The sequence below is a fragment of the Pyxicephalus adspersus genome, chromosome 8 (genome assembly GCF_032062135.1).
Source record: "Pyxicephalus adspersus chromosome 8, UCB_Pads_2.0, whole genome shotgun sequence".
Lineage (NCBI taxonomy): Eukaryota > Metazoa > Chordata > Amphibia > Anura > Pyxicephalidae > Pyxicephalus > Pyxicephalus adspersus.
In genome coordinates this window covers 23,030,387-23,056,317 of record NC_092865.1, presented here as the reverse complement: position 1 = coordinate 23,056,317, position 25,931 = coordinate 23,030,387, and the positions used below count along the sequence as shown (strand labels likewise).

At 37.5% G+C, this 25,931-nt stretch overlaps 1 protein-coding gene across 1 annotated transcript in view; it reads left to right on the top strand.

Moving 5' to 3' along the window:
- Positions 1-23,062, top strand: part of LAMC2 (laminin subunit gamma 2) — a gene marked incomplete in the record, with an annotated part of 29,229 nt that extends 6,167 nt beyond the window's left edge. Inside the window, 21 exon segments of the mRNA XM_072419768.1 lie at positions 947-1,064; positions 2,104-2,205; positions 3,568-3,704; positions 6,672-6,800; positions 7,152-7,341; positions 8,189-8,301; positions 9,021-9,239; positions 9,322-9,504; positions 10,303-10,548; positions 12,801-12,937; positions 13,333-13,480; positions 14,153-14,358; positions 15,104-15,183; positions 16,211-16,336; positions 17,389-17,530; positions 18,158-18,307; positions 19,251-19,365; positions 19,903-20,102; positions 20,986-21,144; positions 21,530-21,629; positions 22,805-23,062. Coding sequence (XP_072275869.1) covers positions 947-1,064; positions 2,104-2,205; positions 3,568-3,704; positions 6,672-6,800; positions 7,152-7,341; positions 8,189-8,301; positions 9,021-9,239; positions 9,322-9,504; positions 10,303-10,548; positions 12,801-12,937; positions 13,333-13,480; positions 14,153-14,358; positions 15,104-15,183; positions 16,211-16,336; positions 17,389-17,530; positions 18,158-18,307; positions 19,251-19,365; positions 19,903-20,102; positions 20,986-21,114 — 2,870 coding nt within the window.
- Between the last annotated feature and the right edge of the window lie 2,869 nt (positions 23,063-25,931).

Here is a 25,931-nt window from a genome sequence, read left to right as displayed (position 1 = left end):
TAACCTTAGTTGTAGGTTGACTTTTCTACACCTTTTGAGCTAGTACATATAGGAACAAGATAAAAAAGATGGGATCTGAAGAGAATTCAGCATCTGAAGCTTTGTTTTGGGTTCTGGTCTGTAGTAGATAAATCAGACATGTTGGTAAACAATAATTAAAAATCTTAATCAAGCACTGGATCCGAAAAATACAGGTAGTCCCCGAGTTAGGGACATACGGACACCTCCTAGATACGAACAGGACTTTCTTGCTCACTCATGCAGGACGGGGGCTTGATGGCTTTAATGACCAGGACAAACGATGCAGCTATTTCTTTTTTTGCTTTGTTTGTGATTAACAGTGAGGTTTTTTTTACAGTAATTGACACCTTATTGCCTAATAATATGTTGAGATAAACATCTGTCCTAATTGCATTTAATAAAATAATGTACCTGTTCTGACTTACATACAAATTCAACTTAAGAAGAAACCTACAGTCCCTATCTCGTATGTAACCAGGGGACCACCTGTAAACAACATTGCAGAATCTTGTATGCATATTTGCAGTGTTTTAGGATTTCTGGCTATTTAATTACCAGTTGGATTGCTCCATCATGTGCAAATTGGAAGCAGACCTGCTCATGTACTAGGCCTTAGGAGCATGCTTAGTCTCCTGAACTGGTGGAACTCATGAAAGAACTTGAAAGGTTGCATATTGTCTTCAACATTACAAGGACAAGTCGAGTTGAATGTGACTAATTACTATTAGATAAACAATGACCTGGATAAATGAGAACCTTCATGTCATGGTCATGGTTCATGGTCATGTATTTTAAAGCTAAACAGTTGTAAAAACTTGTATGGACAGCTTTAGTTCTGCTCTAACCATTTTTCTGGCAACCTATCCTTCTAAGAATAAGTGGAGACATGACAACTATTTTAACTTCTTGTTCTTTACTCATACAGGTTCTCTCAGCACTCAGTGTGATAACTATGGACGGTGTAGCTGTAAGCCTGGGGTGATGGGTGACAAGTGTGATCGGTGTCAGCCTGGCTTCCAGTCACTTACTGAGAGCGGATGCAGGTAAAAATGATTAACATTGGATTTTTTAATATTTTTGTCAGTTAAGCTGATTTTATTATGTGCTAACAGCAAAATCTCAGAAGAAGAGTTGTCCAACCAAGAGCCATGTCTGGATTTACCATACTGATACCCATGGGTCAGTGCCAAAGATAGCCTGGCAAGGGGTGCAGAACCAAACTTTTAAAATAATCCAACTGATTTTAGTTGTTTTGGCCACTTTTGGAAATTTTAAATACAATATAGAGGAAGTAAAGGTGAGTCGGAAGACTCGCTATTTTAAAAAAATGTGAAACTATCTCTTCTTTTTCAGGTGGGATAGGGAGGGCCCATATGGTACCTGCTGCATATTCTATACCAACTATTATTTGTCTCTGAATGTTGTTGGACTTTGGGTAGTTGTTCTATTAAATAAACTGCTTGATTAAGAGTACAACCTAACAGGGATTCTTTTGAAAAGTATGTAGTTTTAGGAGGATGATTACAGTTTAATACTAGCAACTATGCCAGATTACTCTTACAATAGACACTATTTATAAAGAGATTAAAATGCAAGAAACAAGTTAAAGTTTATAGAACATCTGGATTTTCTTCAGTTCAGTTTATCGCCTGTTCTTTTTCTTGAACCTTAATTATAAATTATTTAAATATATGAGTATACATTACAGTGATGTGCTTAAGAAAAAATGCAAATACTGGAAAACTCTTCAAATGAATGATAGCAGCATAAACAATCTCTAATTACAAACAGGAGATCCAGAATGCATGGTGAGAGTGTTGCTTTACAGTGTGAAAGGGGCCTAGGTTAGCCACTTACAAAAGTAGAAACTAGAAGTTTGGGGATACTCTGGGGTCTGGAGGTTTTCTTTTTACAAATGAAGTTGTATTTTTTAGTTTTCTTTTCTTTTGGGTTTATACATGCCTGTCCTGAATATCAATCTTTCGGGGGGGGCAACATTTTAATATAATGATCTGATCTGCATCAGTGCAGGTTATTATTGGGCCATCTCGTTATTAATAATAATTCCCTTATTATGTTTAGGCGCCAGGGCTGCTTTTGTGATCCAGCAGGCAGCAGTCAAAGCTGTGACCAGAATGGCAAATGTGTTTGTAAACCAAATGTCACGGGAGAGAGCTGTGACAGGTATTGAAACTTTACAATCTACTTTACATATCTGTGATAGCATAATACATAATGTGTGGATCATAAGAGGGGGAGGGGAAATTGATTGATTCATTGATTGACAGAATGATATGAAAACATAAAAGGGACAGAAAACAGTCAAGAATATATAACCCCCAGAACACAAACCATATTCTTTATAAAAATTATGAGTGATACATGTTATGATAACCACACACAATGTTTTTATTAAATGTATTACACTTTGGTACAACAACATGGTATACGAAATTAAAATAGATTATAAAATGAGCCTCCAACTCTACAATCTGTTTAGACATACAACAAATGCCTTTTTCATACAACTTTATCTAAATGTTATGAATAAATTAAACCACATGCATGTGTGAACACATTTAAGACTGAATAATCCCAACTAATATGAAAAAGATTGTGCAATTTTTCTCTCTAAAAACAATTCTATAAATGTGTTTGAAATAAGATGTGTTGCAGCAAAAAATGATGTACAATGAGCAGTATGTCAGAGTATAAGATTTACATAAAGGGGCATAATATGCTCTCACTAAACCTTATTATTATAATAGTATATTGATCCACAAATATGCAATTATAAATATGCTATTAGTATTTAGAATATATATAATTGCATATGAGTGGACTAATATACAATCAAAAATCCATCCAGACTCAGGGAATCATTTTACAACCACGGAATTTAATGCTATGGTTGTGTATTAATACACATTTGCAAAATTACTCCATGGTTGTAAATTATTCTGTGGGTGCTTTAGGTTTTGACTGTTGATAATATTACCCAAATGCACAAATTATGTTGGCCTCCATGCCAAGTCTTTTATACAGAAAAGACTGAAGACGACTCCACACACTGCAGACCAGCATCACCAATATTGTACAATCTTATTGTACATTAGGGATGAGCGAGCGAAATTTTAAAATTTGATCTTGCTGCAAATCGAGCCGTTCTCGCTTACATGTTACGGTATTGTACATCCGTAATGTACAATAAGGGATAAATTCGCCCGTCGAGATCAAATTTTTTGGAACCTGCAAGAGAAATCAGGTATGTGTTCTTGGAAAGAGATTTTCTATCCAAGAACTCAGGAGTACCGCGGCTGTGCTCATCGTGAAGGAATGCAGCCGTGGGAATCATCCTGTAATGATTCCCACAGCTGCATTCATTCATTAGCACAGCTGCGGGACTCCTGTCTTCTTGGATAGAGAATCTCTCTGACAGGAGGAATACCGCGGCTGCATTTATGAATGCAGGCACTAGAGGTTAAATGAGGGCAAGCCCAGTGTCCATTTATTTGTTTTAATCCATTGTGTTGGTGTCTCCTCCAGATGTAAGCCTGGGTATTATGACTTGCAAGCTGGTCGTTCAGAAGGATGTTTGCAATGTTTCTGTTATGGTCATTCATCCACTTGCCACAGCTCCACTGATTACACCATAAACAAGATCACATCTCATTTCGAGAAAGGTACAGTAATTATTTATATGTCGATATACTTATAAGTTGTAAGATATTGTCATACAAATTTAGCACAGTCATGCAATGGTCTTCCCATTTTTTTTTTTTTGCAAAATAAACCTTAAACGCTACTAATAACAATTAGATATCCTTATGTATTAGTAGCGTGAGCTTCATGTGAGGTTTATGTTGGTTTAAAATAGGTGAAATTATATTAATTCTGAATTGACTACTGTAAAAAATTGTGAGCTACAGTATAGCTGCATACACACGTGCAAATATTGTTGTTGGAAAGGATCTTTCACGATTCTTGCCAACGACTTAGGACTGCAAGATGCATGAACGAGTGCTGTCCATACAGCACGGATCTGCTCTATGGAGAGGGGAGGGGGAGAACAACAAAGCGGCCCCTCGCTGCGCGCTCTCCCCCTTCCCTTGCATTGTCGGTGGATCCGCCAGGACAGTCGTTTGGATGACTGGCGCTGTACACACGCTAGATTCTCGTCCGATCTTGGCCCTGAGCCGATTATTGGGCGAGAACCATTGGACGTGTGTACGTAGCTTTACAAAAGGACTAAAATACCTACCAATAGTTCTCTATGGACATCATATTCTGTGATCTCTCTTTCAAGGAAGTAGTGCAGAAGAGATCACATTATCAATTTTCTTTAGAAAAAAATACTGAAAGAGCATTGAGCTGTATTTTCTTCTAGGATGGTCAGGGTTCATACCTTGTATTTGGTATTATATTCAGATATTAAACTGTCTACTGGTGGAGAATATTTCAGGTGCATATGTGTTTAATGGCAGTGATTGATTCTCCACCAGAGAATGTTTAGTGAAAATTAGATTCACTACTTTATAAATAGACCCCTTAGACTATTTTCACACCAGCACACTCACTGAGTTAGTAAAGCTCTGAAAGACTAGAGAAGATAGACTACCCAGAACCTAGGTGATCAAACAAACATGGAATGGATTTCTAAAAATCATATGCTTTTAGTTGGCAACATTTTTCAATCCTGGATCAGATTCATTTCAGGTTTGCTGGATCGCCCAGGTTCTTCCATGATAGTCTATCTCCCCCAGTCTTGGAGAGCTTTATTAAAATGTAGGTGGTGTGAGCAAGCCCAATAGTCCTCTCTAAGACCAGGTACTTTCATTAATATCATCATCACATATATAGTGTTAACAAAGTATCCATCCCTTAACAGGGTATTTAGTCCTTCAAGTAAATGTCTCCTAAAAAAGCTCAAAATCTAATGTTTCTGCAATAGAAAGTTTTGGTTCAATTGACTGACAGGTTGACTTTTTTACCATTAATATAAAGGTCTACTTTAAGCCTGTCCATGGGAATATTGCTGGCTAGAAACATTTTATATTATTCTTGTACGGAATATAAGTGATTAATAAGTTCAATAACTTATCTGGTTCTTCTGTGCATAGGCTGTAATAATAAAAAGTGAAACAAAAGTGAGATATTACCAGTGGCAAACAATCCATATTCTTTTACTAAAAATAAAGTAGACTTTTCCTCTGTTCACAAATCAGTCTTTATTCACCTCAGCATGAGTTTCTCATATATTGCTCTATACCACTGTGAGATGACTATAGCTTGAATATATTAACTCAGCGTGATCCTCCGGTACACCGCAGTATACCACTGTGAGCTTCCAATGTATTATATATGTCATCGCTGTGTGAACTTCCTCTATAGCATGTTATGTCAGGAAGCAAGTTTCCGATAAACTTCAAGAAGTTAGTGTGGTCAGCTTCAGACTTCATATCTCAGTGGGTCATCCTTACATTGTTTCTGTTGACTTCATATTCTACGAACCACACTGTAAAAGACTGCTTGAGTTTAATCGATCTGATATTTGAGCAGATATGTGGGGTGATTTTCTAATTAAACCGACCGTGTCATCAATGTAAGAACTGCATTTAAAATTATATACAATTCATTATTTTACATGCATTTCTCCTTTCCATAATTTATTTTAATTCACTCGTAATGTGACTTCAAACTTGCTGGAAAGTAATCCAGCACAATCCCCTTCTTTCACATCTTAGCCCTCTCTTCTCCTGGAGGCATCTAATTACTCTCTATTCTTGCCCGGCTCTTTCACCCTTCCCTTTACCTCCCTACGTAACCTCTTATGTAGCAGATGGGGGAGCAGTGAAGAAGAATGCTATCAAATTGACTATTGACATTACATCCAAAATGGCAGCATAAAGCAGAGGTTTACATGTTTACACAAGGGAGGCATGAAAAAAAAGCATATATTAGTATATTGATATAATTGTGATAAAGTATCTTTAGTATCTAAAGTATCTAATTTATTTTGATGTAAATCATGACCTTCTCTTAAGCTGCGTACACACTTGCAATTTTTGTCATTGGAAAGGATCTTTCACGATCCTTTCCAACGACAAGGGAGTGCACGATGCATGAACGGTGCTGTACATACAGCACCGTTCATGCTCTATGGAGAGGGGAGGGGGAGAGCGACGGAGCGGCACCCTGCTCCGCGCTCTCCCCCTTCCCGTTCATTAGGATCGGCTGTCGTCCATCGTCCGTGGATCCGGCAGGTGGGTCGTCCGGACGATGGAGGACACCGACTGTACACACAGCAGATTTTCGCCCGATAATTGGCCGATGCCGATTATCGGGCGATAAAAATCTGACGTGTGTACGGGGCTTTAGTCTGTGCTAAACTTGAAATGATTTTCAATGCTTTAATAGCAAGTTGTAACTATGATGGTAAACCAAATTATATTATTCTATGTGAAATATAATGTGAGGTTTTGTCATTGGCTTTTCTGTAAGCCATTTAATCCCTATGATAGCTTAATGGATCATTTATACCTTTCATGTATTTTAATAATCAGTAGGTAAAGTCTTCCTGTTCATTGTTTGTTTCTCCGGCAATTCATCTCTTCTGCCGCTTGATGTTATATATTTTATCTTTTCTGTAGATCTAGAAGGCTGGACAACAGTCCTAAAAGATGGTTCACCATCATCAGTCCCCATCCGGATGTCCCGCCACCAGAAAGAAGTGTATCTTGCATCACGACAGCTGGAGCCCCTCTATTTTAATGCCCCAGGTAGGGTACAACTGCAGAAGAGAGAGACACTGTGTGCTTGTTTGGCCTAACTGTTCATTCTACATATTTTGGTGCTTTTTTATAATTACATTTTACTATGCCTCACATGTTCATTTAAAGACCCCCTACCCTCATCATCACGTTACATTTGTATTGTTATACATAAGGTGATATAAATTTATATTGCAAAGTCTTGTCTGGTTTTACCTCTTGTTTTTACTATCTTTTCAATGTTCTCTGAGCTGAAATTGTATGTATTAGACTTAGAGAGCAAGGTGATTCTTGAGAATATTCTTCTTTTTCAGCCTGATTCCGGGACATGTCATCAATCTTACTTTCATCTTCTTACAGGAGCATTCTTAGGGGACCAGTCTCATAGTTATGGCCAAGTGTTGACCATCACCTTCCGTGTGGATCGAGGTCGTCATAGAGCTGGTGTTGAAGATATTGTGCTGGAAGGTGGAGGCCTGAGAGTTACTGCCCCTCTTACCTCATCCAAAAATGCCCTGCCCTGCAGATTACCTCAGACCTACACTTTCAAGTGAGTTGACAGTATTACCATGATCAGCTTTCATTAGTTGGCTGAAATATACATATTATGTGTCATGTAATGCATCTTTCAATGCCAACATGTCCATTAGCGCTTCATTGTGTTCTAATCAGTTAAATTCCCACTGTTACATTATCTGTCCATGAGCATTGTCCATTGAACGGCCATTCAGGTCAATGGCTTGGAGAGCAAAAAAGCCAAGATGATCCACATGACAGTGAGGGTTCCAATATTCTCCAAAGTGGATGCTAGCAGTGGCGGGCTACTTAGAGATCTTATGACAGGCGCTCTATAAAGGGTATTAAACACTAAAAAATGAGTACCAACAGACTAGGTAAAATTACAGATGACCTTGGTTGCAGCATTTTCCTCTCTTGATTGTCATACATTGATAAGCTTGATATTGTGCTGGCATATTACGTGGTGCTTTATAAAGTCCAAAGGCTTACCATTACCAGTTCCTCAAAGGGGCTCACATATGATGTCCCTGCCAAATGCTATAAACCCAGACTAAGGCCAATTTTATTTTCTTAAGGGAAAGCTAATTACCCTAACTGCTTGTTTTTGGGATTGTGGAAAACCATGCAAACATGGGGATAACGTATAAACCCTTAGTAATAAATTAGTATTAGAACATTAAACTATTGGTATTCTGTACTCTGAGTGAGCTTTGAACCTGTGACCTAATGATACAAAGGTAAGAGTTCTTGCCACTCAGCCAACTGTGCTGCCCAGAATACAAATATATAGCTATACATATTATAATTAAAGTTGCAGCATGCTGTTTTATATTGTGTTACTGTTTTCTAATCTTCTCATTGATTTGTCTGTGTAACAGGTTGGATGAGCTGTCTTTCAGCCCTTGGACTCCTCGTATTAGCCACTTTGAGTTTCGCCGCCTTTTAAGTAATGTGACCGCCCTGCGTATTCGTGCCACTTATGGAGAGTACAGTAAGTAAAGAGAACTTTTATTTAGGACCCAATAATGTTATGAATAGGATAAACATTAGGGGTCAGTATTAGAAAATGGCAATCACCTACATTTTTAAAAATAAAGTAATTCTGTTTAATTGTAGGACTTCCAGGTCTGTCATCCTACCTAGTCAGTCAATGACTTTCAGCCTTCATTTAAAGTTCTATTCCTGGCAAAAATAAAAAAAAGCTCACCCATCATGCATGGTATTTTATCTTTAGAAGCAAGATATGCGAACCTAAATTTAACAGGAGCTGTGTCCAGATACAGAGAATTGCTGATTCAGTGCAGTAGATTGCCCGTGTTGGCCAGTCCCCTGGCAATGACAACTCGCCTTTCCCCTCACATACTGCCCAATTTAAAAAGGCCACCAGTGGAATAAGGGATGGGGGTCTCTTCAGTGGCGACATCGAAGACACTGTGTTTCTTTTAAGAAAAAAAAATCTTTTTGTAATTTAAAACAGACTGACAAATATGTAAAACCTCAAAAAGATTCTAGCTTTTCCCCATTCTGCCGAAAAATATAGAACATTGGTTGCAACATTGGTTCTTCTTTAAAAAAAGTTCATGAGCCCCTATCATGGATGTGATTAGTTATTCCACATGGCTAAATCTGGGCCATACTGACTGTATTGTGCTCTGTTGTCCAGATAATTTTATTCAGTGAAGTCATCTATGACCTTGTTACATCTTGCAGGCACTGGGTACCTTCAAAGCATTACTCTTGTATCTGCTCGTCCTGGTTCTGGGGAAGCAGCACCCTGGGTGGAGAAATGTGAATGCCCTGTTGGATATAAAGGACATTCCTGTGAACAATGTGCCCCTGGATATCGCAGGGAGTCTCCTGCATTGGGACCCTTCAGTCCTTGTGTGGCCTGCATATGCCAAGGAGGAGGCCTATGTGACCCAGAAACTGGTAAATGTCTCAATGCTTTATTGTCTCCTATCATAACATATATTCAAACTCACTCAAAAGCTCCCTTTTTTGGAAATTTTAGGTGACTGTTACTCTGGAGATGAGAATCAGAATAATGACTGTGCCGATTGCCCTCATGGACAGTATAATGACCCTCGTGACCCGCAGAGGTGCCTGCCATGCCCATGCAGTGCTGGGGTAGGCTGCTCGTTGTCTCCAGAGACTCAGGATCCTGTGTGTGACAACTGTCCTTTGGGATTAGGTGGTGAGTTGTAATACCATAACTATCATATGATTTTCTTTTGTTTGGGTTTTTCAATATTTGTTTGCTTCTGTCCACATTTATTATTTGAGTGTAAGATAACAGCACACAGGCCATGTGCTATATTTGGGATCCAAAGATCCAGTTGGATCCAATCATTGGGTCCTAGAATATTATATATAGAATTTCTTCTTCTGCTGCATATTGTAATTTGCACTCAGATCACACAAATGCACTCAGCAATTCACATGGAGTATGTGCTGTGTATCTGTGTTATAGCACACCCTAGTGTGTGAGATGTAAATTACACAAAATAAAATAATTTTACTGTAAAGTGTGTGGCCAGCTTAAGGTGTATCTAAACAAAAAAAAAAATAATTATATATTGCAGCTTACCATTCCTTAGGTGAGGTGGCTGTATACATTTTACCCTTTCTTTTCATCTACCAGTATCACCTTCTGTCCCAGGGTTCCAGTGCAGGGTTACCCTAGGAAAGGCAATTTGGAAAGCTAGGAAAACAGAATCCCTTTCTCCTATTCTCTCTTCAGCATTTCTATAACATAGGAGGAGGTATTCTATAGTTCTCAAATGTTATCTTGAAAAGCTGATAATATTGTTTAGGATTTTAGTTCACAAGAAATGAGAATCACACTGAATTTCTTAAATAGTCAACAAACATTTTTCTGTATTTGCCTGAGAGAAGAATACTAATGCAGGGCCTGAATCTATGAATGGTAAACTGCAATAGCATATTTATATTCTTTGATATTTGTGGTAATAACTTTCACCTTTCGCACTAGGTCCTCGCTGTGATATATGTGCTGATGGATATTTCGGAGATCCCCAAGGACAAAATGGACCCCCTAGGCTCTGCAGACCTTGTGCCTGCAATAATAATATCGATCACACAGTGGAGGGCAGCTGCGACCGAGTGACCGGAGAGTGCTTGAAATGTATTTATAACACAGCCGGATTTTACTGCGACAGATGCAAGGAAGGGTACTTTGGTAACCCAATGGATCCAAACCCACAAAACAAGTGCAGAGGTAATAAAAGTTTTTAGTTTTATCCACACCCCATATGTTCCATACTATTGCCACGACTATTTATTAACAGATTGATTTACTCTTGATAATGTAAAGCAATAAATAGAGGTGCAGCTTATAGATGGTAACACCTTTATTATTCCCATGTGGGAGGAGAGATGCAAACTGCCCCAGGATAACTCCCCTAGTGGGCTTTAGACCTTTTTAAAGATAGAACACAATATCACAATATCACTGTCCTTCTAGTATAATATTCACACGGTACCCTGTAGACAAAATCATGTCTCCATAAAGTAGATATAATACACAATAAAAAAAAAAACATATTAATATATTAAGTTAAGAAAACCACAGGTCCATCAAGTTTACCCAATAGCAGTATAACAAATGCAATTTGCAAAGTTGTTAATGTCAGCTGAACATTACAAACTTGCTTGCATTAACCTGACCGGCTTTGTACTAAGTCAGCACTTCTGGTGGAGCACAAAAAAAATCGGGTTGATGCATGCAAGTCTGTAATGTTCCTGATTTAATAAGCTACTAATAAAAGTTTTGTTTCATTTGTACTAAATTCCCATCAGTTAAAAAGGTCTTACATTAGACTTATCTTTGCTTATCTTCTTGTTTCTTTGCAAAGGTTTCTTTTAAAGAGAATCTGTTGCTTTGTTTATTCAGGGTTCTTTTGTGAGATCCCCACCAATTTACCAATCCCTAACCTCTCTGTACATCCTTGCTGCCATTTTGCCTGCCTGAGCACTAGAGTCTAATTTCTGTGTATGAACTGTGTTGGTTTTTTGTCTTGTAGATGAGCTGCTATCTTCCATCACGTAAGTGCTCACTATATCCTGACCACTAAAATCTAAGAGTAGGAGAAGAAGGCCACATGCTCCCCCATATAAAAAAGTATGGGGTATTCCTAAAGGCACCAAAAGACAAATGCAATGGCAGGTTAAGGCAGCAATAGCATTAACAGAGAGAGGAGTTCCTAAAAGAACAGAATTAGCAAGGTGGCAGATTTTCTTGAAAGAAGACTTTCCTTTAAAAATCTCTAATAATCACTACAAGGGTATTCATTTGCTGCAAGATGGCACTGTTAGCGTCTCTGGATGATCATTAGCTATCAATATACTATGCAGATATGGCTACTTTATACTAGTAATGTTATCATTTTAGCTTGCCTATAGACATAGACACAGTTTTTACCTCAATAGCCGAATATGGCAGGATTGGTAAGTGATCATGTAAGTGTATACAGTGTTAAGGCTTATTAGACTTTCAATGGTTGAGCCTTCTAATACATTGGGCATTGGCCAGTTTTATCTTCACAGCACTATACTACTGTTTATCCCCCCAAGACAAGCTTGTCCAAACAATGTCTACAGAAGCTCTCCCTCCGCAATGGGTTCAAATGTGCACACTGACAGTTATTTTAACCTTCTGCAAAACTACTTTGATCTAAAACAAGTTATCAGTTAAGGCAGGTGTGTGAAACTCGAATACACAGAGGGCCAAAATTAAAAACAAAGTCACGGGCCAACCTTGAAATTTATTGAAAAAGTTGAGGAAATTTTCTTCTTTTTAGATATAAACCCTTTTCATATGGAAACAATGAGGTTTTGCTTCACATTCAATCTGAAACAAGTTTATAATAGAAAAGTACAGCTGAGGGGGGGAGTGCTGGAAATGCCAGACGCGGCCAATGCAGAGCTAAATCTTATGAGTGGCCCGTGCTGAAACTCCCTCTTTATTGAAATAGCGCCGCTACTAAAATCCCTGGCATTATTTGCATCTATAAAACAGTCCAATGTGGGGCCACGCATAGGCAGAGAGCCCGCTGGTCTATAGACTCGAGTGCTGCCGGGAATTGTAGTAGCGGCGCTATTTCAATGCAGCAGCGGGCCAGCTGCAGTTCATATTTATGATTCCTTTGGGGGCCAAAAAAAGAACGTTGGGGGCCAGATTTGGCCCCTGGGCCGGAGTGTGACACTCCTGCGTTAAGGACTTTTCTGACTTTACACATATCCTGCTTGTTCAAAGTCAGTGATTTGGAAAGTACTGAAGCCAGAGGGTCAGTGTAATAGTCAGTAAACTAGTATTCTTAAAAAAGCAATAGCCTGTTCTCCTACAGTCATCAAACAAAGTACATTTTTAGATACTGTGTAATCAAAGTAGTCTGTAGTTCTAATTGAGAGCCTCACATATAAAAACTCAAAGTTTAACTTTTTAATCTTCTTTTTGTGTTTTTTTTCCAGAGTGTTACTGTCACCCTGTGGGTTCTCGGCAAGGTTCATGCCAGGCTGATGGCTTATGTCTGTGCAAGCCAGGATTTAGTGGTGAATACTGTGATCGGCCAGACTGCCCCAGCTGCTATAATCAAATCAGTGAGAAGGTGAGTTCCTAGCATGGTGGATTAGTGGTTAAGTAGCCCTACATTAATAAACATTTGCTAAAAGTCTCCCTACAAACTGGGCATAAACATGTACTTGTCCTTGGTGAACATCCTGGTCTGGATGCCCTTCAGTGACGCTTGTATAACCAAGAGTTATATTTTGGGTATTTAGACATGTAATCTCTGCTGGAGGAGATCAGAGTTCAAATGTATGTAGAGAATATTTGACCAAATGCTTTATTTGTGTAAGCTAGGAGCAGCATTTTCTTCAGTAAGGTAAGCATTCCAGCCCTTCTATCCCCACTTATATTCCCATCCTAGAAACAATGAGATATTTCAGGTTGGTATTTTTTTTTTTTCACAAAGTTCACTTTTTTGTGTATTTGAATTCTCAGATGGCTTCATACAAAGTGCAAGCGCAACAGCTCACTGGCTCTATCAATGGCGGAATCCAAACCCAAGACGAACGTTACCTAGAGGAACAGATGCGGAGGGTGGAGGAAAAATCCCGGAGCATGTTAAGGGAGGCTGAATCTGCACATGGTGAGATGGCAGATTAAAGTGTTGTAATTGTTATTTACTATAGCGCTTCAATCTATAGATAAAAAGGTGACATCTCTAAAATGCATCAAGACAAGAATGGTTTGGTTGACAGAAGATGTGGAAGAGTGACATGGGGTCCTCACATGTTGTGGCCGCTTTTTGTTATCACAAGATATGGATCTTTACCTTGATGTTAAATACCCCGATTTTTCACATTTTGCCATATGTGTGTACTAGTTGCAAGTACTTACTCGGGCTAAAAGCAACTTTCTTTCAGTTGAACTCCAGGGAAAATCCTTTTTTTCCCCTTTCATGTAGGTCCCTCTCCTTGATCCATGATTAACTAATCTTATGTGACACAAAGCATCCCGGATTTCTCCCCCTTTGTAACTATAGCCAATCATGACCCAGAAATATCTGGCTACACAATTATTTATGGAGGTAATAATAGCATTTAATAAAACAAATCTATATAGAGCTCAGAAATTATACTATAGTAATTATATTTTGTTTTGCTAGAGAATTGCTTTGAGCTGCAGATTAGAGAAACACCAGTTTTACATTTTTACTATGGGGTGATATTGGGCAAATTTACTGCCCTGGTTATATCCACTATAACTCCCCCCCCTCCCGTGGTTTAATTATTCTGTACATGATGTTCCTATTTTTTAGGTATTGAGCAGTCCCTCCAAAGGCAGATGTCAGCACTGCAGGGGTTACAGACCGATACTCAGAATGATCTAGGACAAGCACAGGCAAAACTCCAACAAGCACAGACCCAGACCGGCGAGTACCAAAGGCAACTGCAAGAGACCAAGCTGAAGATTACTTTGGCACGGCAGCAGCTTGAGAATGACCAGACTAAACTAAACCAAATGGTAAGTTTCATCATTTACAACATGAAAAATTAAAAACACACTATGATTATTTGGTAACCATGCTAATAATATTTTAATTTAGCCATTGTTATGGTTTAATGATTCTATAGTACCATTTTCCAAAAAGTTTTTGATTAGCCTTTATCTTCTTCTTAAAAGTAGGAAGTGTTTAAAACCAATCCCTGGGGCTCCTTGATGCCAGCAATTGGTACAGTCAGAAATAATAGGAAAGGATCACATAATAATACCAGTGAATTTGTAATTCTGTCTGTGGAAACACAATGTTCCATTTCCAATTTCTAATTATAGGGCAAGGATGGAGCACACAGTGGTAAATGAGCTGTTCCTTATTTCACAAACTCACAAAAAACGTTGCAGATAGTCTTCTCGATAAAATTGAGGATAATGATTATTTCAGATCGACAATTCATATTTATTAGTTTGTTTTGGAAATGTTTTTCTACCCTTCACCCAATCAGTTAATATACCATAGTCTATGGTCAATTTGGAGAGAAGCCAATTATCTTATCTGTATGTTTTTGGAGCATTATTGGAAACCACAATTCCAAAATGACAACCATGCAGATATTGTCTCAAGATTCAAGCTTGAGGCCAGTACTGTTATACAAGAGCACTAGAACCTTTGTGTTACCCATTAACAAATTACTAATTTTACTTTGTTTTTAAATTGCTTGTGATTTAACAAATTATAGATAAACAACTATGAATTTGTTTTACATTATAGAATTTTCAATCTGAGAATTTAAACTGGATTTCAAACAACTTTTCCACACTTGGTCAAGAAGCCCAGAAAATAGCAGCTAGGTAAGCCCACGGCTTGTACATTTGAAGAGAAATGTTGATTTTCCCCATTGCTTCCATTCCCTTTTTTTGGCCTGATTTATTAAAGCTCCTCTCCAAAGTGAAAGTGTATGTATTAATAAATCAGGATCGTTGTCTCTCCTTTGAGTAAGTATCATTGTCAGCAAAATCAGAATATAAGTATTAGGGGTCTATTTATCTGACATTCCCTCACACATTCCCCAGTGGGAATCAATTACTGCCAATAAAACACATGGACCCTCCCACAAGGGAATGTTTGAGTGCATATTAGATTATCTATTTTATAAATAGAGCTCTTAATGTTGTCTGCAAATGTATTTTTGTATGTTTTGCATAATCAGGATTAGGTGTTTTTACTAGATTACTGCTATTCTCAAGGCCAGTATGTTAGCAGTTTATACTTTATGTTTAAATCATTTTTATTGGTATAGTAAAAAAAAAAATAGCAATTGAATGGTATAACAATAGAAGTGATACAGAACAGCGAGGTGCAGTTTATACTTTAACACTGATTTAGTATCCAGCAACAAGGAAATATCTGGCTTATATGTAAACAAGTCAGGGATGGCTGGGTAGTTGTTAGCCTTTTGCAGGGCTAAGTTTTGTCTCAAATAAATGAAATAAAAAAATCTAATAAATCTTCTTTTTTGTTGTTGGACGCACAGAACACTGTGTATATTAGATCAATGTATCCATGACAACAGATGGAACCCATCCATGTGATGTGTGGAACAAACTAAGCTATAACTAATGAATAATAAAGTCAATTACTAAGCAGTATGACAGTTAATTAATGGTGAAGAAAATAGTGGGAGTTTGTGGGATGTTAGAGTTAATTAGCATTTACAGTGTTTGATTGCCAACAATATGCTCATGTCTCATTTTTAAACAAAATTTCTATAAAATAACATGGAAAAAATTAGTCCAACTTTAAGCAACATTTCCTTCCTAATGTTCATCTACGGTTTACTTGTTTTTAATTGAATCTTCTTCTTTTTACTGAATTCAGACTTGAACAAGAAGCTCAGATAGTCGTACAGAATGCAGGGGATGCCCTGGCGGATACGCAAAGAGCGATGCAGATTCTACGTTCAGGAGACACAGACCTCAATGCTGCAGAGAACCTGAGATCAAGGTATAGAATTCTGAAACAAGCAATATGTAGAAATCACAATTGGGCTGATGTATGGGTTTGGGTCTCATGTCACTTTACACTATAAGGCATATTTGTAAATGCAGTGTCATATGACACGTTGGTTTCCAGTACTTTTATGCTATACTTTATTCAGATGAAATCTTAGGGAATATATCATAAATGTTTAATAAATCCTATCTCTCTATTGTTACAATTTCTAGAGGCCAACATTTGGGGTAAATACAGAACTATCATGCTCACCTACTTTTTGAAAACAGAAGTTCCTACATTTGTCTATTTAGCACGGTAAATACATTTGCACCCACCAAATCACTTTAAAATAAAGGCCTAGTAGAAATTGAATGGTAGACACCAGAACTAAAAAAACTCAAAGGCTTAAATTAGAACTTTTAATTCAGGAAGAACTGAACTACCAACAACTCAAATAATACTTCTGGAATATATCTACAATAAATGACAATGCAAAATGATCCTAAAGCCAAGTGTGATCTACAGTATAAATGGGTTGGTTCAAATATTGCAACCGTTAAGACCAATTTACAATAATTTCTAGGATTTTTGTGCTATATAGCAGTGGTACCCAAACTTTTGGAGCTTGCGGACCACTAAATCTACAGACTCCGAACCATGCATGTGCAGGGAGCCGTGGGTCACTCATGACGTTGCATCATGACATCCCCCAGAGTGACGTCATGATGCCAGAACCCGTCCGCTTTCCCATCGCAGGTCCGAGCCAGTCCAGAGACACAACCTGCACACCTCCCCAAGCCTGCGACCTGTACAGGGGACATGCTCCTCTGCACTGGCCGATGTGCCTTCCCAAGTGGGGTCCTTCTCCTGACCCCACTGGTGGGATGCACCGGCCAAAGCCATGGACTATGGCTGTTCTCTGTGCTCTCGCGGCCCAGCTGTCAGATGGCCCTGGCCCACTATTGGACTAGAGGCTAGAAAGGGTAACCTGAGTACCCCAGTAGGGCATAAATCAACCTACTTTTGTTGGAATTATTTTTAACATTATGTTATCTTCACAGGCTGTATGATGTCCGAGCTCAGGTTGGCACACTGGAGACTGAGGCCATTCAAGCTGCAGCCTCTGCAGAGAGATCCTACAACGAAAACTCTCAAACTGCTCGGGAGTTAGGACAAGCTTCTCTTGTGCTTCCACAGTTCCAGGTAATGCCAGGATTCGCTTGACAGATGTTGCTGGTACTCCATTGACACAGTTATATGAGAATGCTGAAATATAATATGACCCTGAAACCTTGATTGTGGTGTCCTGATGTATGGATTAGCTGCATTCCTGGAAATCAGAAAGACAACCATGAGCAGCTTCATCTTACTTCCAGGAATGCACTTTCAGAAATAGGAGCTAAGGGGCCCTAACTGTGTATAATTTAAAGAAAAACAAACATATATGGATCTATATAATTTCACATTAGTTGGTAACGTGTATTTTTGTGCACAGCAAAGCAAAGAATTGCAGAGGTTTTAGAAATATTTTTTGTCCAACTTGCTCTGCTATCAAACACATGCAGCGTTCAGTTTCATCTGACATAAAGTAGAATAGCTGAACCTAAAATGATTTTGTGACTTTGAAGGATCTTATGTACAAAAATGAGCAGTTTATGTATTTCAGTGTTTCAGTTCTATAAAAGTAACAGTTGGCCACTTTAAGATTACTGGGGAAGAAACCAGCTGAATGTTAGAAAACATGACTTTTCATTATTCTAGATTGAATGCAAAAAACAAATGCATATAAAAAATTATGGTCACTAATTACATTTTTTTTTTATTTATCAGGAGGAAATAGAACGTCTTAAACAAGAATCATCAGCTGTGAGAACTTCAGTGGAAGCAGAAATATCTCAGTGCAAAAATTTACAGAACAAATTCAATGTCTGGGAGCAGGGTGCCGAGCAGCAGCTTTATGAAGGGCAACGGTACAGACAGGTGGGAAAATATAACACATTAACTATAGCCACTTGGGAATCTTCCATCATCTGATTTATTGAAAGTCAAGGAAAAAAGAGAAAATATTGTTTGTGTGTGGGCACCCTTAGATAAACCTGTTGGCACAGTATAATATACATAAACTGGCAAAATAATATATATACGAGAACAACTATGTTATTTCCCAACAGAGATATTTGTCTAAAATTGCTAACACAGGTTGGATTGTTTTAAACTTCAGGCTTTGTTTAAGAAGAATATATTTGGGTATTGTTTACTGATTTTTAGGAATTTTTTTTACATTCAACCAAAGGAGAAACATTTGCACGTTTCGTAAAATGTTAATTTGCTTGTGATAAGGATTTAATGCATGTGATTAATAAACAAATTAAATGAATGAATTAATGTTTTACTAATCAATCTCAATTGATATTTTATTATCCAACATTTGGTTTAAATATAGCAAATTTAAAAAAAAACACAAAGCTATTGGAAGGAAATATTTGTGATTACAACTCAACATTCCAATCTAAAAAAAAAACTGACAGAAGTGGCCAGCAGTTCACAGATCAATTCACAAATGCTCTATAGAGGACTATCTAGTCCATAGGCCTGATCTGACGACATGATATATTTCACTTATAGATGGGATTTGTTTTAGAATTACAAATATCTGGCAGCCAAGTTCCCTCTTTGATGTGAAGTCATCATACCAGTTAAAGTCTGATTTTGCTTTGCTGTTTTATTAAAGCAAAGCAAATCTGAAATGCATGTATCGTGTAATTATTAACCAAATAAAAAACAAAATCCTTTTTTCATTTATTGAATATATTATCATCAGAGAAAAGCTGCTTTAGATGTAACGACCTGTACATCCATAATAGTTGTATATAGCAATACTAAGTAGTATGTGATGTTATCAATCTGACTTTTTTTTCTGCAGATGGGGGATCAGCTGTTGTCGCGGGCAAATGCTGCAAAGAATAAAGCCAATCAGGCTGTTCTTTCAGGAAACGTCACATACTATGAGATCGAGGGCATGCTTAGCAGTCTGAAGGGTGGGTATAGTGTCAACTGTCTAAACATTACAGCAAAAATGCTACAAAAGTTTTGTTAAGCTTATGCAGAGTAGGCCATTTCTAGACTGAATGCTATTTCTCTAGTTTTTAGGTACAACATAATATATCATAATGTAAACATTGGGAAGTTGGTGCCATATAAAACAATTAAGGGATGGAACCCATTCAGAAGACCTTCAACAGCTGTAACTTTGACATATTCATAAAACCAAGTGCAAAAACAACATGTATAACATGTTATATGATTCCTCATATGTGTGAATATGTAGGAGGGGACTGTCTTTTCTTTAAGTGTTAGTTGTAGGGCTCAGCACATAAGTATATCTTCTGCATTTATTAATTATCAAGGAATGAGGACATTCATTTTCACATATTTGTTATACAATGTTGGCCATTTGTCTGCTTTTTGGGTACTGGATGGGAGATGTCATGAGGACTTTTTATTTTCGGGTTATTTCATTGGGTTTGAAGCAACTGAGCTCCATATTTGCTGATATCTATTCTACTAAATTGTAGGATTCGGAAATCAGGTGGGAGATCGACGCAGAGAAGCAGAAGAGGCTATGAGACTTTTACCGGAGATCCAGCGACGTGTACTGGAATCAACAAGTACCACAGAAAGAGCGAGTACAGCACTTAAGGGTGCAGAGATGGATGCTGATATGGCTGTGGACAATTCCGGAGAAGCTCAGAGTATTACAACTGCAATACAACAGGTAATTGTCCTATTTTCCAGGAATTATATGCCATAGCTTCTTTAGTTTTGTAAGGACAAAAATTTAATGATTTATTTGAGGAGTATTCCTTACAGAAACAAAGTCTAAGCTGGGTGTTTAATTGGTAGTCCGAATCATCCACAAGCCTGTTATAGTTCTATATAAGATCATCACACCAGAGATCCATCTGTACCGACTCTTTGGGTGCCACGGGACACTGAGTTAAAGATCTAAAAGATAGTTTGGAAAGTTTTGTACATCTAGGGGGTTTAGGTAGAAGATTGGATAGTAGACAGACTATAAGTTTCAGTCATTACTATGATGTTAACCTTAAAGAAAAAAGTAACTCTGTTTTCCATATTTTGTTTTATTTATTTAAAAAATTGAGTGTTTGTCATTGTAGAAGGCTGTCAGTGACTTATTTGTACATTTACTCAATTCTGCTTTTTACAGCCCTATTAAAATATAATTAGCTGACTTTTTCTGTCTTATCACTAAGTCACCATATTGGAAGTTATTCCCTCGATTCCTATTCTGATTAATTTAACCTTTAAAATTTGAATTTTTTCAGTCCTAATGACAATGGTCATTGGAATATAAACATATAGATTAAATGTCCTTTAAAAGACAAAAGCAGCAAAAATACCCTGACACAAGTAACCAATTATCCAAGCTGCCATTACTGCTCTTGCCTTCTAAAAATACAAATAATTGGCTGTCATGCTGATCCAATGATCTCATTACTTTCTGAGTCACTGACCTGTACCAGTTTTCAATATTTCTATTTCCTGTGCGTTCACAGATCTTTGTGGTCTGTAAGTGCTCCTGGACACAACCCTTTTCCCTAATAGCCAGTTAACTCTTTGTGTTCCTTGTTTCTCAGGATATGATGCGAATGAGCCAGGATGCAAACAGTTCAGCTCAGCTGGCCTTGAAACTGGAGTATGAGTTTGCTGCACTACAGAAAACGGCTATCAAAACAGCTGGAGAACTGGATGCGAAGGCAAAGTAAGCAGCAGAAGACAGAGCAGCTGCACAGTTGGTAAATACCATGCATGTGCAATATAAGACATTTAGCAGACTATGAGCAACCAACTTTTCAATGTGTATTTGACCAGCAAATTCTAAACCTTATATGCAATATCAGTTTACCAAATGTTTTACTTGTAGCTTCTAGAATTCCTAAATTGCACAACCAATGTCTATTGTTGGCTGTGGCATACCAGAAGCAGCCAAACTGATCTACCTATAGGATCTTAGTTTACCATAGCAAGGGCAGTTGGGAAATTACTTTTGAAATGTAACAGGTTGCATTATGATTTTTCCTGACTTACTTATCAGCCTAATAATGTCCAAGTGTATTGGTGAAGAGTGCTAAAATAGCCACGTTGTATTCAGTACTTGACATGCCTGCTTTCTTCCTTTAGATTGTTGATGATGCAGCGGAAGCTGAAGCTCATGCTGGTGGTGCTCTGAATGCTGTTACAGCGACACTGAATGCCCTTGATCATGTTCTCGGTTTATTAGGTAAGCATTTGGCATAATCAATTCACACACAGTGCTGGTTCCTGCAGCATAACGCACTGATTGAATTACAGACCTATTAGGTGTTCAACAGAGGCAGCATTTTTGTATCCATTACCACCAAATGATATCTTAGAAACCAGTTATAGATTGTAGATAGAAGCATAGATGGGTCATACCTCCAGCTGTGGTATATTGGAAGGTAAAATTTAACGGTAAAATCTCACACAAAAGCCTTGTCTTAGGTTTTTTATGAACAATAATATGTAAGGAAGCTTAAAGTTAGTAAGTTTTTTGTATGTACTGATGTTCTTCTCTTCTGTGCTTGCCATTTTTGCTAGGGATAAAAACCTTACAGGGAGAATATTTTAATGTATGTAAAGATGTAAACATTTGCTGATAATAGCAACATTAAATAATGGACTTCCAACAATTTGGAAATAAATCTGGAGATGCATCGAAGCATATTACCAGCCACATGCATCCTAAGTCTCTTATCTGCCACCCTGGTACTGCATACTTGACCAGCAATGATTCCAGCCATTTAAAAGCTTAAAGCAGAGCTTTACTTTAACAATAAAAAAAATGCAAGCAGGCAGGATGTTTGTTGCAGAAAAAATAGGTGATGTCTTTTTTGCAATAAAACAAATGTACCTGCCTCTTCGCAATCTTTTCTGTAAAATGCATTGAGCTGCACATGCAATTTTGGCATACTTGGCTGCCAAGAACAAGTTATGTCATTCCAGGCCTGGCCAATTAAGCTGGCCAAAGATCCTAAACCTGTAAGCGGACGGGGCTAAACTGCTGGTGCTCATGACAAAGCAAAGAGCATACGTTGCAGAATGGACATCACACATCCCTTTTGCAAAATACAACCTTCCTGTTTGCATTTTTTTTTTAAGTTTCATTCTACTTTAAAGGTCAGAAGAACACTAGGAACTGCCACCAGAGGCATGGTCTAGTATGCAGAAAACACTGCAGTAAAGAACCTTGAAATTCTTGATTAGACATTTTATAACATTATTAAACATTTATGACATACATTTTCTTTTGGAAAACAGTTAAATCTGTTCTCAGTGTTCTAAATTTTAAACCCATCTTTCCTATTCATTTTCTTTTTTACAAACAAATGTTAGAATGATTTAGGTGTAACCAAACTTTCATTGTGTTGTATGCAGATCAACCCATTGAAGGAAATGAAGACGCATTACAAGCTTTGCAGGGCAACATGGAGACAGCTCGTAAACAGGTCACTCAACGCCTAAGTCCGGCTTTACAAGAGCTGGAGTAGTCATATAAATTTCAAAAAGAGAGGATTCTAATTCTGGATAAAGAGATCCAGCAAACGATGATGGACATTCAAAACCTGAGGGATATCAAGAATAGCTTTCCACCAGGGTGCTACAATACAGCTCCTATTGAAAGACCCTGAAACCGTAAAGGACAGAATAGATGCCGCAAAGCCAATCATCTGCATGATGCATGTGAAAATAAAAGGCCTCATTTTGGACATTGTTGAGCCCGGTCCTGTGGCTAATGGGTGCTAAATAAAACCATGAAATGTGTCTGTCTTATAAACTGTGCCATATTTTGTCTTTTTATCTTTTGTATTTATTTATTAATAAATATATCATTGAACATTATCGCTTAATTTTCCAGTGACATCATGCCTGACACAGTCATTTTCTAGCAAAGCAAAAACTTTATTGGTAAAACAACAACAAGAGAATGAATGAAATCCAATACAATTCTAAGAATGGTTCACTCGCTGCATCTTAATCTGCAAATACCAAGTGCTATTTTACATTATCATTGTTACATGTTTGATATAATCTCATCTGTAAACACTAGGCAGTTCTACATTTCAGAAATATTTTATGAACGCTTCTTTATACTGCACTTATAAACTCCCCATCCTAAGATTGTGTCCTGTAAGTACGCCAGACATTTTACATGATATAGACAGGTTTTATTAATTGGTATTGTTAGGGTTCAGGTAGATTAATCTGATATTTACTGAAATAAAAGGAAAAAAGGAACATCAGTAAAGGTTTAGATCAATTTTAATTGAACATATGGTAATAAATGCATTAAAGAGACCCTGTACGCTACAACAGTATAACAGTGCCTCCTTATAGCCCCTAACAAGATATACTCATTGATCCATACTTCCTTCTCCTTCGCTGCCTCCCTGCTGCAAAATGTCATCAAGGAAGCTCCAGTTTCAGATGGTATCAATGCCTATCTGTGACACATAGGAGGTCATATGGTTTCCTACACCTGAAAATCATGCTACATTACAGCAATGGAGTGAGGAATCCAGCAGACCAGGAAGGTAGCAAAATAGCAAGGATAGGAGATAATACTTTTCTGGGGCAGGTGTGCTACCAGGAGAAACTGAATGGGCATAATGATAATTTCTCTTTAAATATCTGAATTAATAATTGATTCACCAATACTGGCAACTTTATTTAAATGCAAATATTTTCCAGGTGTTACAGTTTTTCCTTTAATGCACCAGGCAGAAAGTAGGTGTGGTCAAGATGAGAGCTTACTAAAAAAAAGTCAAGATCGGCCTATAATTTCAATAGCTTCTATCTCTTTCTTAGTTTATATCACACACAAAGTTTACTGGAAAGTGTATCTGTTACATACTCTCTGTGTACTTAATACTGATCCATACCAAAGCAACCTATTCTATGTTATTAAATAAGTTGAATAAAACTAATATGGGAAAAACACTTTTATGTTTAATTGATAAACAAAAGACCTTGCAGAATGTCTACATGCGATATCAGTTCATAAAAGAATCCAAATGTTTGATGAATAATCTGTATTTGATGAGTTTTTACTCTGTGTGTTTCTGCCCTCCATAGATAGATATGTGGGATTTTTTTTTTTTGGGAAAAAAAACACTATATTTTATCAGTCATGTGGTTTGTTTTTTAACTGAACATTTATGTCATTGTCATTAGAACAGCCTTTTTTCTCGGAGGAACACCTAAAATATTTTCCAGGTTTTAGGGAACCCTGCTAAAACGAATGCATTGGGCATCAGTGGAATAAATGCCCCTTGCCTTAGTGGTTATTTGGAAAAAAGTTCCCCTTAAAATGAGGGTTTGAATTCCATTATTAAAGACAGCTAAAATGATCTCAGGTGTCAGATGTTCTGGTTGAGGAGGGATGGACCTTAAATGCAACACCAACACCTTTAAAAAATGCTGGTTACCTAGCCTTTGGGCTTACCCTCAATAGTTAGAGTTAGTAAGCTAAAGCAAGCATGCAGATAATAATTTCTGACTTTTCTTTGACTTGTACATATACAAACTAATATATGGTGTTTCAAAAAGTACCAAAGTTGGAAAGACAGCATAACAGGCTGTAAGGCAGCATTTTCAGAAGATTTTATTTTACACCTACATCTCATGCTAATGGTGATGGTAATTTAATCTGTTGTTAAGAATTAACTCATTAGTAGCACCTTGAACTCAACATTCTTCAAATGAAGTTACTGCCAGCAGTGGAGCCACAGAGTGAGATCATATTTGTAGGTTAACTCCAAATGTTGCTGTTTTAACTGTACAATCAAGATGGTACACTGCATCTACTTAATTGTGTGTTGTTTTAGAAACCAAGACAATGAGTGATAGAAAGGTAATAGTAAATGAATGTGTGTGGATTCCAAGATGCATACTTAGCATAGGACCTTGGTAAACTCATACCAACACATACATCGCAATTAAACCTGAAAGGCCCAAAACAAAATCTGTTCATTCTAATAAATAATTTATTTAGCTACACTCTGTAAAAGAAGAGATTAAATACTTACTTCCCTAGTGAACAGCAAGTAAAATCTTTTGTCTAATTCAGAGTTGCAGCGCTGCTATTAGCCAAATAATATATCCCCCCGGTAGTATTCTTGCCATTTTAAGGAATGTTACATGGAGGGACATGCTCCTATACAACATAAATATTAGACTGAGTTGTTGCTGCCAGCGGTGCAAGAAGTCAACATTTTCACACATTGACACCAGAAAGGTATGTACTCTTCTTTTACTAAGTGCAGCTGAATGGATTTATATTATTATCAACATTTTTTATATAGTGCCAATACTTTACATAATCATGTCCCCGAAAAAAAAGCACACTGTCATAGTGTAATGCTCAGACATGATCCAAGGTTAATTTTGTCAATTTACCTGCATGCATGGCCATGACATATAGAAGGACACCCACATAAATATGGGATGATAATATATACTCCAATAGAAAGTGTCCCGGGCAGGACTTGAACCTGGGACCTTG